General features: G+C 42.5%; 1 protein-coding gene across 7 annotated transcripts in view; it reads left to right on the forward strand.

The window, feature by feature from the left end:
- The window catches only part of CARMIL1 (capping protein regulator and myosin 1 linker 1), a 189241-nt gene extending 172674 nt beyond the window's left edge, over positions 1 to 16567 (forward strand). For 4 of the 7 annotated variants that reach the window (XM_030506021.1, XM_030506038.1, XM_030506030.1 and 1 more), the window contains 6 exons: positions 708 to 1140; positions 4475 to 4553; positions 7317 to 7550; positions 10284 to 10418; positions 12507 to 12653; positions 15521 to 16567. In XM_030506021.1, the coding sequence (XP_030361881.1) occupies positions 708 to 1140; positions 4475 to 4553; positions 7317 to 7550; positions 10284 to 10418; positions 12507 to 12653; positions 15521 to 15645 (1153 nt within the window). In that variant the 3' untranslated portion in view covers positions 15646 to 16567. The remainder of the gene's footprint in view (positions 1 to 707; positions 1141 to 4474; positions 4554 to 7316; positions 7551 to 10283; positions 10419 to 12506; positions 12654 to 15520) is intronic. The other 3 variants (XM_030506053.1, XM_030506061.1, XM_030506069.1) reach the window with 1 other exon arrangement.
- Positions 16568 to 17019: the final 452 nt, after the last annotated feature.

Genomic DNA, 17019 nt, shown 5'->3' on the forward strand with positions numbered 1-17019 from the left:
ATGTGTAGTGGTTAAATGATGGCAGCTTTGAAAAATGGATTAGCCAGGTTAGGTTCCGGGTGCTCACAGACCACTGCATCCTTCTGTGCTTCCCTTGGGTGCCTGCCAGCCACTCATTTTCAGATATCCCTATGAACTTGCACTGTCCTTGTGTGCCCATCCCTGGACATGCCTGTTTGCTGCTCTGGTTTGCTGCGCTGGTGGCTCTCTCTCCAGTTAGAGTATTCTTATGCAGACGTGTTATGCATCCAGCTTTCCCCTCAGTACTCTGCTCGTAACATATATGCTGGCATTGGCTCTGTTGATCACAGGGGAAGCTTCTAGCAGCTTCTCACAGAAGTTACTTCTCTAGATCCCCTCCCCACACACACTACCAAAACCTTGTCATGTGAACCCAGTACAGATGTGCATAGACTGGTTGGGTAGAGCTGTTTAGTGCTGGAAACAGCTGAGTTCCCAGTGCATATGAAATGGTTGCCTGTCTTAAATATACCATGCACAAGGCCAGGACAAGAATCCTCAAGACAGTATGATCAATGTTAATTGTCCGGCTTTTAATTTAGAGACACCAGCTAATGACTGGGCCTAGGGCAACATATGGATCATACAAAAGATCGGGTTTGCCCAGTAGAAATAATTTGGTACTGTTTAAAAGAGAGGGAGGAGGGGAGCAGAGAAGAGTTTAAAATGTCTATGTCTTTTGTTAGGAGACCGTCAACTAAAAGTTCAGACAGCAGCGAACCCAGTGAAGCAGGTGACGAGAAGAAGAAAAGGGACTCAAGGAAGAGTGGCTTCCTTAACTTAATCAAATCAAGAGGCTCCAAATCTGAACGTCCCCAGACTGTGACGGTAGCAGAGGAGCCCTCCTCGCCCAAGGTTGCTGCAAAAAGTCCAGCCGTGGACACAAGCAAGAAGGAGGTAAAGCCTGCAGAGCAGAACGGTGGTACAGAGCGATCTGAGGAGTTAAAGACACCAGACTCGCTGGAGGAGGCACAGACAGATGATGCAGCAAAAGCTGAGAGGGGTGACAACAAAGGAAGCCCACAAGGAGGCCGGAGGTATGGCGTGCAGGTGATGGGCAGTGGACTTCTTGCAGAAATGAAAGCCAAGCAGGAGAAGAGAGCAGCATCTGCTCAGAAGGTGAAGGCAATTTGATTTCTCTTGAGTTGTTGAATAAATGGGTAAGAACTAGGTGTCCTCAGGGGAGGTGGGTTGGGTCTACAAGGGTTGGTGCCTGGGGCTTGACACCAGTCAGTCCTGCTTTCCTCCAGGAGTTGTGGTGTTCCTGCAAGAGGATTGCTCTCTGCTCTGGTGGTTGAACATGAATACCCTGGCCAAGGGCTAGGCTGCACAGGTAGAGCAGTACCTCAGGTTTTTGGCAGAGTGAACTACAATGGTAGCTATATGTACTCTTCTCTTTTGGAAGGTAATGTAGAAAGATGGAGAGATGTACTGTATTTTAATTTATATATTCCATGCAGAGAAGTAAATCTGGCTTCTTGACACTGTTTACGACTATTCAGCTTACACTTTTCTTTATACACTTTTCTATGCATAAAGAAATAATTTATTTTCTTTTTGCTCCACACCTGATTATTTTTATGCCTTTAATTTCTGTATTTCAAGTACTAACACTCAAAGAAAATAAGCATCTTTAAAAAAATATTAATCTACTCCCAATTATCTGTCCAGATTCCCTTCACTCCCTCTAATTCTCTCCCCTGTGAAGTGCTGATGCTGGGCAGAAACCTGCTTCACTTTGCAAACATGTGGAGTGGAATATCCTAGTGTTGCCCCGAAGCATTTTGTGCCAACCTGTTTTGCCTGATGCCCATTTCCCATTGAACTTCTCCATTATCATCCTCTGCTTCCTCCCAGCTGCAGTTGGCATATTCTTAAACTACCAAAAGATCAGCCTTTTTTCACTCCTCTCTTCCTCTTCAACATGCAGGGGACGTGGATGCTATCCATTCCCCACCATTAGACAACTAACACAGTTGTCTATGGCTCATTAAAGGGATCCTCAGCATAAAAATGATTTTTTTTTTTTTTTTTTAAGAAATTAGCAATTCCCACCTTTCTCATTGGTGTTGAGTATTGCCCATGAGTAGTCCCATCAACTTGTAAAACACCAAGTTTTTAAGTATTGTATTGTATTATTTTAAATTAGAGTGTTATGCTCTGACTGCAGCTTTAAACTTACCATGCTGCTCCAGATTATATACATTTTTACAACTGCATAAACAGTGTATGCTTGGTGCTCTTCAAGTTCTTACCACTTGTCATCTGAAGTTAGTCAGATCTGGAATAATGTGACTGAGGTATAACATTAGCATATGTAATTTTTTTCTTAAGTGGGGAGAGTAAAAGTGCTCTTTGATTGATGAGCAGCTTTGTAGCATTGATTGAAAATTTGAATTTCATCTATCAAAAAGAAAAGTTGCTTCTTCCCAGCTTTTTCCACCCTTTGCTTTCTTACTGGTTGGAAAGGTTGCCCCTCTTTTTCTTTCAGGTTTAATTTTCAAGACACTGTGTTATTGATTTTTTTTTTTTTTTTTTGTTAGATTTTTTCCAAATTATATTTATGGAATATAGAAGTAGGTCTTTTTATTTTTTTACTATTATTTAAACGGTAACGAGAAAACAGAATTGAAATAGGAGTCTTTACACAGCAGGGTACTGAGTTATCCATTCTTAATGTTGGCAAGACCACACAAAATCGAACTGCTGTTCAAAAGAATTTTTCACATACTTCATCCTGGATCACAATATCAAATAATTTAGGTTTGTACTTTTATTCATGATATTCATGAAGGTGAAAATTATACAGTATCTGGATGGTTGAGCTGCAGAAGACAGCATCCCACTGCTCTTACATTGTTTAGGATGGATATGACATCAACTTCCCTAACATCTTCAAATTTATCAGAATTCCAGGATGACGGAAAATGGTATTTTCCTTTAAGGTACAGATGGCTGCTTATAGTCTGAGCTATTTTACTGAGCTATTATGAAAGCAAAACCAGAAGGAATTTACTGTTTCATTCATACCCTACCGCAGTCTTGTTACAGATACAAGCAGGTGCACAGTAGATGGAAAGATGGTAGATGCTTTTTTGTTTTCTTTTGCTTAGACTATAACGTGCGAATTGGCATTAAGGGTAGAGAGGAGTATTTGCAATTAGCGATGCCTCTAGGCATGCATAAAACTGTCTTTTAGCTCCATCTAGTGTTTACAGACTGAATTTTTAAATACCTCGAGCAAGACCTGTGAGCAGACCATCATCTCTAACCTCTTTCTTCACTCTCGATGGCACCCAACTCCTAACCTTACATGAATTCCTATTAAAAGGAGGGCCTGCTCATTATTTACCTACATAATAAATTCACCTGCATTTATCTGACATGATTGACAACTTCTCAGACTGAATTTTTGTAGCAAGTGTTTAGTGCGGCCTCGGGACTATAAGCAGTTTGTAATGTGTGTACAGTAGGTAGCCAACCATGGTAACATCCTAATTGTGTTTTTAAGTACTCCACTAACAGGTGCAAGCACTGGCTTTTGTACTTGTCTCTGTACATGGTCTGATTTCCTCAGTAGTCCCATAACTAGGGATGGAGGCAAGAGTTATCGTGAAATTAGTTTTCATATTGTCATATAGCTCTCAAGTCATTTACTGTAGCTAAATGTTATGCATGTATCTTCAATATTTACATAGAAAAATGAGTATTTGGTAACAGGCATGAAGAAACCGTTGTGAATTCAGTTCCCAAAAGTTTTTTTACCAAGGTATGGAAGAAAAATCCAGTAAGTAGAGAATGCTATTCACTTCAAAAATATATAGTCATGACAGTCTTACAGAGAAACATTTTACTGTAGGTGGAGATGGAGAGCTGAGAATTTAGCCAAAATATCAATGACAGCCAAGAAATTTGAATAAAAAACTGAATTTTCACTCAGTGGTACAAAGCGTAATGTTCCTACAGGTAAGATACTAAAAGGAGGCTGGTTCTTTTACAAGCCCATCAGCTGTATATCTAAGCTTCTCCTGGTGAGTGCACAGGTTTCAAGCTCACTTAGGCTAGAGCTAGTCTTTGCACCTTTTCTTTTGAGGCCAGGATGTTAAGAAAGCTATTTTTGAGAATAAAAGACTTAGCCAGCACATGAACAGGAAGACCCCTTTCTTTAGAGGTGCTGAGCATCCAGCAGTGCTTGTGATGGGTAGCTTTAAACACCTTTCAGTAAGTAAGGTCTGTTGTGTAAATATGTGAGTGCTGCTACGTCTATAGCAGCAGTTTTCTTCCCACTTAGATCGCCAAGACCTGCAATAGAAACAAGGAGAATCCACCATTTATTACTATCACTGCTTTCTTTGCCTTATAGATTCCAAATGAGAGCTTTTTTCCCCTAACAGAACCACTGAGTTGTATTAATTACAGATGTATTGTTAATATGAGAGCTTTTCTCTTTCAGAAACTTGGAAATGACACAACTCCCAGAGAGTCTTTTGACACAGCGATGAGCTCAGAACGACTGGATGGAAGTGGTACAGGTACAGTTTGAGTTTCCTGGTATAAGCTTTTTTTTAGAAAATGCAAAATGCCTAACCTCAGAACTCTCACTTCCCTCTCCAAATTGTGTGCCTACAATTGCTTAAGTGAAATACGAGCTTACGCTATGTGAAAAGGATTAGAAACAAGCTCACTTTTTGTACTGTGTTGGGCAGCACTTTTTGTGAAGTCAGCTCTAGGGCTGAGTTGACAGCTCAGCTTTTACTGGTGTTCCACATTGCACAGGAAGGAAGGTACTTGGTGCAGGTGCCTGGGATACCTTCAAAAGGATGCCAACTTGTGATGGGATCAGCAAAGCTGAAGCTGAACCCAGGAGTCAGCAAAAAATGTCTGTGCACGAAGAAGTGAAACTCCTTAATATATCTGATGACCTAAATATGACCAGTTTGCAAGATTTACAGTCATCAGTGCACATACCAGCTTTCAGCTGCTGGGCTAGACATCTCCTAGGCAATTGGCAGCTGGCTCTTCCAAGGGTTTACCTGGCTTGGCCAAAGCCAGGGCTGTCTATAAAGCTGTGGAGGCCCCTGGGCACTGCACACGTGCACAAAATGTGTGTCTCTATCGTGTACAAAGTGAAGGTCTAGCCTTGCAGTACTTAAAGCACCAGTTCCCTCTGCATGTAGTCCTGCGATGCCCCTTTGGCAGCTGTAGTCGTGGACCCTGCCATGGCAGTGCCTACAATGTAGCCATCTCAGGACAAGATGAAATTCTGGTCTCTGTGCATGCCTCTGGAACTGGCCAGTGAAGCGTTCAGAAGGGATTCAGCTCTGGTGGTTTGTGCATACCACATTGACTGGACTGAAAGGAGTGGGCTGAACTACGAAATCCAGGTCAGATTTCCTAGTGGTAGGTATCGTGCAAGCAGGGCACATAGGGCTGCCAAAACAGACAGAAGCGAGGCTCAAAAAAACAGGCTGGAATCAAAACCCACATGGGGCCATCTCGGTTGAGCGCTTCAGAAATCTTTTTTGAAGTTTCATACCTTTCAAAGGCTACTTTTAAAAGACGGCATATTCAGAGCATGCTAAACTCTATAAATCAGCACTTTAAAAGCCTGCTTATCTTTTGAGGAGTACTTTGTGTATTATATGTGGCTCCTGATCCTATCAAACTGAAGTCAGAGGAGCAAGAATAGTCTGTGCTTGGGGCATTAAAGTAGCTGTGGGTGACCCCAGTTTTTCTCTGGTCCTTGTCTCTGTATGGCACATTTCACCCCCATCTCACTGCATTGTGCATGCCCCTTCCTTTTGGCCTCCAGCTGTCAGTTCTTTTTTACCACTCTTCCTTAAGAGCTCCCCGGGGCTGCTCTTCACTGTTGCGACTACAGTTTGTCTTTGTTTTGGGTTAATTTATTTTAACTTACTGGGTTCTAATAATATTAGCAGGCCTGAGGTTAGGAAGGCAAGAGAGACAGTTAATGGAGAATTGCTGGATGTTGCTACAGGAAAACTGTAGCTGGTGATGCAGAAGGAGAATAGGGGCTTTTTTATTCCTTGCTTTATGTTTGGATGTTGCCTGCTTTTTTGCATGCAAGCGCACACACAAGTGGAGAAGGTGTCCTGCTGTTTTGCTTGCAGCATGAGAGACTTGTTTTGCTTGCATGCATGAAGACTCACAAAAATATGTATGTGCCACACAACTCTCTATAGTTTGCCAGAGTTTAACTCCAGCTGGGCTAAAAAACAGCTACATAAGCTGGAAGAAGGTATTGAAGATTGGCTTGCAACAAGCTGTATCAACACTCCCTTCCCTCCCACTGCCCTTATAATGTCTGTGCTCAGCACTTTTGTAAAAAGTAGGATTTCTGAATGGCAATAGCAGGTAGGTAGGTCAAGTCAGCATCTTTGCCAAGTACCAAGGCTACCAGTCTGCATTTCAGTCTGTAATTCTCTTCTGAGGATAAAGATGTGACAATCATTGAAAGTCCCAAGCTAACATACAGGTGCCAAGATAATCATTATAACTTCTACGTGCGAGCCTTCAACCTTCTGAGAGCTGCAGCGTAGGAAAATAGGGCAGGCATTTTGCTTGTTTGCAACCTAGAGTCCAGCAGGCTTTCTACCAACTTGCATGGCTAGATGGGACTGATTTGTTACCTGCAAGTCAGTGTAGCTTTATCTGTAAATACCTTGGCCTTTGGTTGGGGTAAATAATATTTTGATTAATTTGCTAATGTGTGGAAACCATAATCCATATACAGTGTTACTGTATAAATCAAAATGTTATACAGTGAATACTTTGATCTCAGCTAAGTTTCAAAACCTCCTCCAGAGCTTGCTAAAAGCAACAAATAAAAAGATGTAGCCTGCTGATCACACATTTGGGATTTATTTTCTGGGCCAGGATTTCTCTGTTGATCTTGGATAGCCAGCCTTTTGTCTGTAGAGGCACAAAACAGCTAAAGACTGCCTTTTCCACTGATCCTGCTTTCTCAGCAGGTAGGCTGTACCATCTGCTCTTAGAAATATGAAGGAAGAATAAGGTCCAGCCAGCCATCACCCCAAGTACATCAAAAAGGGGGAGATGCCATCATTATGAATCTTAGCACGTATAAGAACTAGCAGTTTTAGATGCTTTTCTTGCAGTGATTTTGAATGAAATGTAAGGGGTCCTCTTACACACTCACACCGCGGGGCAGCAGTGATCTGTGAGCTAATGATGGTATTTTCCACACAAGCATATCTCTGTACAGAGCCTTCTGTGTTGCAGGAGACTTTATTTTGTGTGTCTATTTATTTTAGTGCCTAAACTCCAGCAGACCCTTCCAGAGAGTCGGTTTGCCTCGAATAAAGGTGACTCCATCTCGGCATCATCCGAAAAAAATTCAAAAGCTGAACCAAAGGCAGAAGCTGGTGCAAAGGCAAGAAGTTCTTCCAATACACCGACCAGCCCAAAACCCCCACTGCAGGCAACAAAGCCCAGCCTGGCAGCACGACCCACGGTGCCACAGAAACCACGCTCTGCCTCTCGTACTGGTGAGGAGCTGCTCTGGCCATTCATTATCCCCAGCTGGGTACTTCTGAGTAGTGTTTGTGTGGGCTGTGGAGGAGACACCAATGGCCACATGCTGAGCAGAAGTTAAATGTAGAGGGACAGGTTCTTCAGTCACTTGCTCTTCACTTGCATCCTTCTTTCCCACCTCCCTTTGCCCTAATTCAAATAAACTTACTAAAATGGTTTAATCTGTGATCTGTAATAGTAAAGCCAGAGGAGAAGCAATAGCAGCAGCGACAGAGCTGTTTTGAGTTAGCCTGCTTTCATGGAAGAGGTGATCATAGAAAGCTGCTTCAGCATCAAAGCCCTGATGTAGCACTGACAAAACTAACTATATTTTCCCTGAACACCTTGCTCTAAGTACTGAAGTCCTTGGGGTTTTCTATCAGGTCCTCAAGCAAATGCCTGCTGTTCTTAATAACTTGAACAAAACAACTGTCTCTCTTTTAACTTGTTTTGCCTTTGTTTCTTTCCTTATTGCTTTTGACTGGAAAGAATTGTAACCGTGCTTTTATAACCCTGCAAGATTGCCAGTTGAATGACTGTTAACTTCTGTTCTGCCCTAACTTCCTGCCCAGTTACTATCTCCAGGTTTCCAATAGTGGGAAATATCTCAGCAGATCTCCCATACATTTGTCTGTCTGCTACTTAACAGGCCAGTGTCACAACCCCTTCTTCCCAAAGCACAGCCACTGCAGTTGCGGAGAATTAGATGCTAGTTACTGACTCCCACAGTACCTATAGCAAATACAGCTTATTAATTGCTAATGACTGAAATTTGAGCATAGCCATCTGTAAGAGCTGGTAGACCTCTAGACTTTTCCCATACTCACTGTTGACCTTAGAAAGATGCCATTTCTGGTGAGGATGAGGGGCAAAGGGATATTACAGCCTCCTCCCTGCCCTTAATGTGTAACCTGAGCATTACTTAGCCTCTGCATTACAGTGGGTAGAATGTTGTTCAAATACAGAATGACCTTCAGGTTTTAGATGGTTTTATATTTGTTTTATTGATCATTTTAGAAATGGCTATAAAAACGAGAGGTGTTGGGTAAGATGCTCAGGAAGATTAATACAATAGGAAAGCAGGGCTTATATGGTGATGTTTAATCTGTAAAATAGCCAGTGTGTTATCTCAGAATCTCAGATATCAGAAAGACTTAAGCTATCTGTTTCTGCCAGCTCCTATTTCCTGCAGAGAGCATACTGTGGGTTTAACACAAAGAGTAATTAATATTTACTCGTAATAGGCCAGCTCCTCAGGTGGCAGAAAAAGCAGCACCATCTCTGTTGAAGTCTAACTTCTATTCTTGTACCTATAGCAACCTGCTGGTTAAGCATGCCCAGGTGATGTGATGAAGATGCCAAGCAGTAATTCTATTTACGCTCTTGCTTCTGCTGTTGTTTCCAGTGGTGTGGCCAAAACTATAGTGGCAAATTTTTGCTAAGTCATCTGAGGGTCAAGGAACACAGCACAGAGGTCCACAAATTGTCAGAGACTGAAAGTGGTTCCTCAATAAAGCATATTACAGCTTTAGTTCAGAAATATATGGCTGTGTTTGCCAAGCACTGACCTCATCCATATGTTGATACCGAGTTTCCCAAAGCAACTGGCCTCACACGCACATCAAAAGCGTGGAGCAGATCCAAGAATTGGTGTATCTGTTCTGCTCGAGTTGCATTTGGAACATCATCCCTTTCCTGTGCTGAAGGTAAAAAGGATTGTCTTCTCTGTGGTGGCTCCTCAACAGTGAGGTGAATTCCTATTAATTTCCAGTATGCAACTGAATTAATTCATTGTACAAATATGCAATACAGGTGATACTCTGAGTCCTTTTTCCTTCTGTCAGCACTAATGTATCTTCCTAGCTCCTCTGTTGTGTACATATGTCACTATTTACTCCTTGGGAAGCAAACATACAAGCAGTTTAAGTAATCCATTGTAACTGCACTTCCCTGCTGTCCAAACGATGGCTGTCTAGTATAAGACTGAAAAGGTCTTCCTGTGAGGACTGTAAAGGTGGCAGTCAGCTTGCCATAGATAGTGCATATCCAGCCTTTTAGAGAAACAAGATATCCAGATGGTTTAAACTATGGATATGAATTTAAGTTCCATGTTTCCTCACAGTCTAGGAGGCAAACTATTTTTTCTATTTAGAAAGTCTTTGCAGATGCTATCATGTTATGTACTGGCAATTTATTCCTGCAAGTAGAGAGCTCTGTAGGCTATTGATGAAATTTGTTTCCCTGGTTCAATTTTATGCCTTATAACTGTGAAACAGTACATTTAAATTGATCAGTTCATTATGTTTCAGGACAATGAAAATATATATAGAATAAATATTTCCAAAAATCCATCCAAAATAATTTTCAGCTGTTCTTTACAAATTGCATACTTATGTCTTGCAGGAAATTCAGCTGGTCCCATTGGATTTCTATTTGTGCTGCAATAGCAGTACACATTAAAAATGCTGAAATTGAGATCTTTGTTTTGACTATTAAAATTCTGGACCAAGGGCCATCATGTGCTCTCTTGACATAATGTAAATTCCTTCTAGAGTCCTCCTAATGTAGAATCCTCCTTTTTCTGACACAGATTGTAGCTGTTTCTTGGTTTTGTATTGTGTTGAGGTTTGGCCCATTATAACAGCACCATTTCTGTGAGCTACAGCACAAATGTAACTTCTCACCCTTTTGTTCACGGTACTCCACAGAGGATGCTCCAGAGTCTCCCTCCGGCCCCAGTTCCCCAAAAGTTGCCCTGCTTCCACCAGTGCTGAAGAAAGTCCCTTCTGATAAAGAAAAGGATGGTCAGAGCAGTCCCACTGTCAGATCGTTTTCTCAAGAAGGTAGGAGTGTTGGTATAACTGTTGCTCCAGCTACTAGAATTTGATATGTCATTGTCCGTTGATTTGTTTTCACTTGGATTGGAAGAGGGTTGTTCATTTGGAGGAAGAAAGAGCAAGCAAAGTGTATTTAATTATCTGTTCCTCACCTCCACCCATGGGTTGGTGCTCTGTATTTTCTTCCTTTGATCAAACCAAGTGAAAGATGAATCCCTTGGTATTAATAATGTAGCTGAGCAATTAAGGGACTGTTGTGTATATCATGGTTTAGTTTGGTCTGAATTGAGATGCTGGTTGGTGTTGGTCACACACAGTAATGTGGAACGCAGCTCTGTGGTTCAGCACATTTCCAGGGGAGCAGCCACGACATTGTTCCTTGCAGCCAGCCTCTTGCTCTGTTTGTACTCTTCCTTTCTGCGGGGTCGCTGCATGTGACTGAATTCACCTCCTCGGACAATGAGTCTGTGCGTGCCAGGGCAGGGCTTGGTACCTTTTACACGCAACAGTAGACTGCTGCCTTGTCTTTGCTGATTTTCATGTGTGCACTGGACTGCTGCTTTTGCTGACGCATTTCCTTGCCCACAGTGGCCTCTTAGAATTGCTAAGGCTTCCTCTGATAGCATGGGATACATGGACAAGTCATCGCAGAAATGTTGCTCAGCGTGGTGTTAGCTGGCACAAATGACAACATTTGAAATATGGGGGTGACACCTCTTACTTCCTGGGACTCTCCTCACAAATCCAAGGCAATTGCCATTACTTAAGCTGTGAGACAAAGGGGTGCCCTTTCACACTCTGCCAGCAGTTTTTCATGGTGTGGGATTGGGGTGGACAAGTCAAGGCAGATACCTAACACTGGGCTGTGAAGACCGAGCAGTTGTGCTGCCCACAGAGCCCACAGTTACCCTCTGGATGAGAGGAGGGGCAAAGCCATCTTCAAAGCAGGATGGTCCAGAGGTATATTTTGAGAAGCTGTTCGATTTCTGTCCTGAAACTACCTTGATCTTTATGAAACAGCTTACCTCACAGTCTGGGTGTTGCTCTGCTTTGAAAATTGCTGCCATGTGGTTGCGATTTGCATATCAGCACATGTGGGGTATTTGTCTGCAAGTTTTGACTCTCAGCCACCTATATGATGCTGTTGGGCTACTCTTGTGCCATGATGGTAGCCCAGCAGAACCACCACAATCTCACTGAATTACGTAAAACTAGCAGGACACAACACTCCCAAGGACCTCTCCTGTGTCTGGAAAGGGCTGAGGGTTCAGATGGTCCATGTCGCCAAAAGCTACTGCAGTCTGTGGCTCAAGGTCTGGAAGAAGACAGCAGGGTGTCTGAACTGCCTCCCGGTGCCTGTGGCATTATGAGGGCTGCAAGGCAGAATAGAGCCTGTTTATTCTCCTGCATCTAGTCACATCAGAGCCTGTGTTGAGACAGATGAACTGGACTACGGCTTAGACATCAGACTTGCTACACTAGTGCCATCACGTTGAGAATTGTTGCAAAGGCTCTTGCCATGACAGGCTCTCTGAGCTGCTGTCTGATAACTGAATAACTGAATTTGCTAGAGTCTTTGTTATCTCATCAGCTTTTCACCAGACTGCGAGAGAGAACTTGATGGTACACAACTAGAGTTCTGGGAAGAGTAAATTCTTTTGGGTTTTTTAATTCTTTTTGAGGTTTTCCTTTTTCTTTATTACTGTTCTTCTTCTTCACTCAGTCCTTCCTCTGTCCTTGCTTTCTGCCATCTTTCAGGCTAGCATGCTCAGTTTATTTCTGCAACTGGTAAATCACTGCAAATCTGTCTAATAGGTAAACAAAATTGTATCTCCTGCAGATTAGATGATACTTGATTATGAAATCACTCTGGGACAGTCTTGGAATACACCTCTTTACACAGTGTACCTGCAAGATCGGGGTGCAGTTACTAACATAAATATCTGGACTACATTTAAGCAAGCATCTGGCATATTGATTACTACTCTGAACAATTGATTAAAGGGGATGGATAAGTGAAATTATTTATATTACTTTCTCTGTGTGGGCCTATGGAACAGCTTAGGGATATAAATGAATCCTTTTCCCTGCTAGAGGAAACAGGAGATTGTCAAAAAAGAGATACAGTTCCTGACTGTGCCAAGCCGTCTGGCAGCGTGAAAACCACCTCGGGGCAGTGTTCTACCAGTGCAGAAGAGGAAGCTAATGTGCTTGGGCAGAGGAAGGCACAGCCAACTTCTGGTTAGAAGTTTTCATTTTTCATCAAGACAGTGCTTGATAACTGGCACTAACAATTGTGATAGCAAAGAAGCCACAGAAAGGTGTGGGTTTGTCACTGGATTATGAGAAAGGTAAAAATCTCATGGGATGCTCATCATCTTTCTGTCCCCATGACAACTACCTGGCATGAACAAATTTCCGGAGAAGAAATGTGTGTGAATGTCCAGATTGCACAGGGCTTTGAGCAACCTGGTGTAGTGGAAGGTGTCCCTGTCTGTGGCAAGGGGGTTGGAACTTGGATGGTCTTTAAGGTACCTTCCAGCCCAAACCATTCAATGACTCTATTATTTTTCTTTCATGACAACATCAATGACCAGTACCATGTAGCACCTGCAGCCCTTCTACAGGAGAGGGCTTGTTACAAACCGTGTTTTCTTGTTTAAGTGATACTGACGTGTAAGCACGCTGCAGGTAGGCTGTCCACTGCTTTGTGTGCTTCCCTACCTTTCCTTTTTAAGATGCCTGCACTGAAGTATTTCAAAATACATTTCAGCCTGAATATTGTTAGTGACAGTTTCAGCACATCACTCACAAAACCGTTTGAGAACTGGGTAAATCAGGCTATTTTGACATAGTACTTTGATTTTCAGCTTCATGAACAAACAAAAAACCACCAAAAGAACCCAAATCCAGCACTGTGCTGCAAGTTTAAGCCACGCTTCCTGAAAAGCAGCTTTGACTTACAGTGAATTCATTCAGTAGGCTATAAAAATGGTTGATCTGTGTGTTCTTAAAACATAGAAGCTCCTGTTCTCAAATGGTACATGTTTACATGCTTCTTTTTACCTCTTAACTGGTTTGTTTAAACAATGATTCAAAATTACTTTTTTATGAAGTATTTTAGTGAGGGATTTGGACATCTCATGCGATTATATTTACCCTCAGTTTTTCTATTTATAAGACATCATGTGTCCCTTTTGTAACATCCTCAGGCCAAAATGTATAAACTTATTTCCTTTTCGTACTGCAGAATCAAACTTCGCCCAACCAGGCTTGGAATCTCTCCTCCCTGTCATAGTCAAATTATTATATTTTAGTTTGTTCTAAGATCTCTCTCCAATTCTATTAAATAGCTTTAAAAACTATTTTTAAAAATCCTTTCCTCTTCTTTCCCAACGTGCAAAGCCAGGATAAGAATGTAGCAAGTGCATAGCTGCTGGCTCTCATTTCCTCCCATATTTTAGGTAGTGCAAATAAGGAAACAGGTATTTTTGGCTCAGGGGAGCTATTTGGGTAGCAGTTGTGCCATGTGTGCGGAGGTGGGTCTCCACAAGACGTGTGCTGGACGTGTCTGTTCTGCTTTCGTCACAGCAGAGATCCAGGACCGGACAATGTCTGAGCCAAACAAAAATGGTCCAGGCTTTTTGTCTCCTGTTTCACAGCCTGTTGGCATGCAGCAGCGCTGCCTGGGCACTTGTGCTGGCCCCCTACAGATACAGGGAGCATCCCTGCTGGGGCTGCCCCAGTGACATTGGCTCCCTGGGGATTCCTCTTTGCATTTTCCATATTCCTGGCAGACCCTAACACAGCCTGGCACAATTTGGAGTGGTCAGGGAGATGCATCAGTGACAGCCTGCTGCTTCCCTGCTCCTGCTGTGGCTGGAGCTGCATGCTGGTGACAGGCAGGCTGCCCCTTGCAGTGGTGAAGCTGTAGGTGAGCAGTACCTGGGGAGAGGTGGTGCTTCATGGCCACTACAACTGCTGGTGCCTTTTTGAGAGAGGTGTATACAAATGGGAAGAGGCACAAGGATCAGTGTGAACCAAAGCCAGATGTCCTTATCTGAAATGATGGAGCAAAGAAGGTCTTGCAATTTTAACATTTTTTTGTGAGCATGAAGAGACAACTTGCAATATTAAATGTCACATTTAACACATTTAACACATATAAGTGTGTTTAAAGGTTCATTTTAATTGGAAGAATGAGATTTCTAAAGCTATCAATCCTCGTGTAAGGTCACCCTCATTGATGTGCATAATAACTCTCTTGTTACCACAGCAATTGTAGATCACTGATTCAATCAGAAATCTTCATAAGGTTTCCCAACCTTCTTTCCAATTTATTTCAAAGCATATAGGTTTGGGGAAAACCCTGGCCTTACAGAGATATTAGAGTGCTGGGTGAACAAAACAGGTGCTGTTTGCATTTAGATCATGGGAGGTGGGTATGTCCTTCTTTCTCCACTGCCAGGCACAGTAAGGTGCAGAGCCTGTGGTCTCAGCTGAAAGAGGTGCAGATTGGGCTCAGAGCCGTGGGTGTTTTCCCTTCCCCGTCAGAACAGGGAGGGCAGGGAGCAGCACTTCAAGTAATGTGGATGCCAAGGTGCATGTCTATCCCGATGAAGGCTGCTGAGTCAAAAGGGACTCAGAATATATAGATGTGTCCTGCTAGGAAGACAGGCCTGCCAGGGAATGTATCGCTCGTCTGATGGGTGGCCAGCAAGGATGTCCACCTAAACAGTTAGGAGTACGTTGCCTGAGATCCAGCCTGTTGGGGAAAAAAGAATGCTGTTCTGGATTTGAAGTGGTGTGATGAGAAGAATGTCTCCAGGCTGTTTCTAACAGTGATGTTTATCCATGGCACAGTGAAGTACTGAGTTTCATATTTCAAGTTTCCCTGCTTGCCAGCCAACACTGGAGTAAAGTTTGCTCACTCTCTCTTCTCTCTCGCCTTTTTCTGGGTTGAAGATTAATAGACCTATGTTACTCCCAGTAGCGCAAGTGAATTCAGTAGGAGCAGGAGCAGGTCCCATGTGCATGAATGACTATTTATTATTTGTCTTCCTGTCTCTTCTGCAATCATGAGTAAGATCTATTTCTGCTTTATACAGCTGCAAAAAGAAGCCCTGGGCAGCAGCCTCATGAGTTCCAGAGATCCTTAAGTAAAGACGGCCATCAGGGAAGCAAGTCCAGTGACTCTGGAGAAGAAGCAGATAAAGATTTTATTTTTGTTTAGCAATCAGTACAAGTGCTTCGTAGTGCAAGAGCTTTTTATAACAATCAGGGTACAGCAATCAACAGCCCTTCTAGCCAGCTGCTCTTTCACCACAGGTACATTTCCATGCAGAAAACCTGATCTTCTGATCTTCCAGTTGTGATTTACAGTGCACTCACTTGGCATTGATTCGGTCCTTAATTTCTGTTCTGTACAACGCAGACGTTCCTTTCCATGCCTTTGCTAAAGCCAGCGATTCTTTCATGTATTCTACTTGAATTTCTCTGAAGCAGCTACCAAGAGTGCCCTGCATTAGGGCATTTAGAAAGCAAAGCAAATTAACTGGACAGTCTTACACTAATACACTGTACAGCAGGTAATGTGTTGTACTGCTGAATGTAAATGTGTCAAATCTGCACGTGACTTACCTATAAATATATTCTTGCGGTATGCAATTGCACATTGTAATTATATTAAAAGAGCACACTAATAAAATAATTTGTATAGATTATATATATTAAATGCTTGGGTATGGTTTTTACATTCTCCCATAGGGAGCTTCTTTCTTCCTGTTCTCGTACTGTACATAAAGCTCCAATGCTTACATTTGTGTACCGTCAAAAAGCACAACAGAGGATTCGGATGACGTATAATCATGGTATGCTTCCACATTCATATATTAATGTATATAGTTGGTTGGAATGAGGGCAATTGAAATTTTATTAATATTGGTGTTTTCTAGAGGCCTTCCTCAGTTCTGTCTGCATATTAGCTTCCTTTCAATGTGTAATTCTACAAGAAAAATAGTTTGACATCTGTAAAAACATTTCAGCTTTTGAGGGAGGGGGTGCAGATTTCACAGCTACCCACTTACATTACAGGTTGAAGGGATTTTATTCATATGTATATTTGTAACAATAAAAAAATGATTTTACAACTGAAATACTCGTCTGTGTTTTTACAGCACTATTTGTGTCCTCATAGTCTCTGCTCATTGAATGATGCTGTCATGTCAGGCAGATGAAGCGTAAGTTAAGACAAAACCCATATGATTTCCTCTGCTTCTAGTAAGATGTTCCTGCTGAAAGGGAGACATACCACATCACCTCTGTGAAACTGGTGAAAGGACATCTCTTTGCTATGCTAAGGACCTCCCTTAGCATCTTCAGCTAAGCAGCCTTCACGTGAGCCAGAAATACCTGTCATCTAAATTCTCTATTTCAGTGCCATAGGACAGAACAAAATCGTTTTGGTAACTCTCTGCCAAGAGCAATTTCCCTGGCCCTGCTGTGGCTTCTTGTCTGGGTGGAAATGCTCAGATACCTAGCTGTCAAATGACCTGCTGTCTGATCCCTGTGCACATACCTGCTATTGCGACTTCTCCTACTGCAGTAT

Source organism: Strigops habroptila, chromosome 1 (assembly GCF_004027225.2).
Source record: "Strigops habroptila isolate Jane chromosome 1, bStrHab1.2.pri, whole genome shotgun sequence".
Taxonomy (NCBI): Eukaryota; Metazoa; Chordata; class Aves; order Psittaciformes; family Psittacidae; genus Strigops; species Strigops habroptila.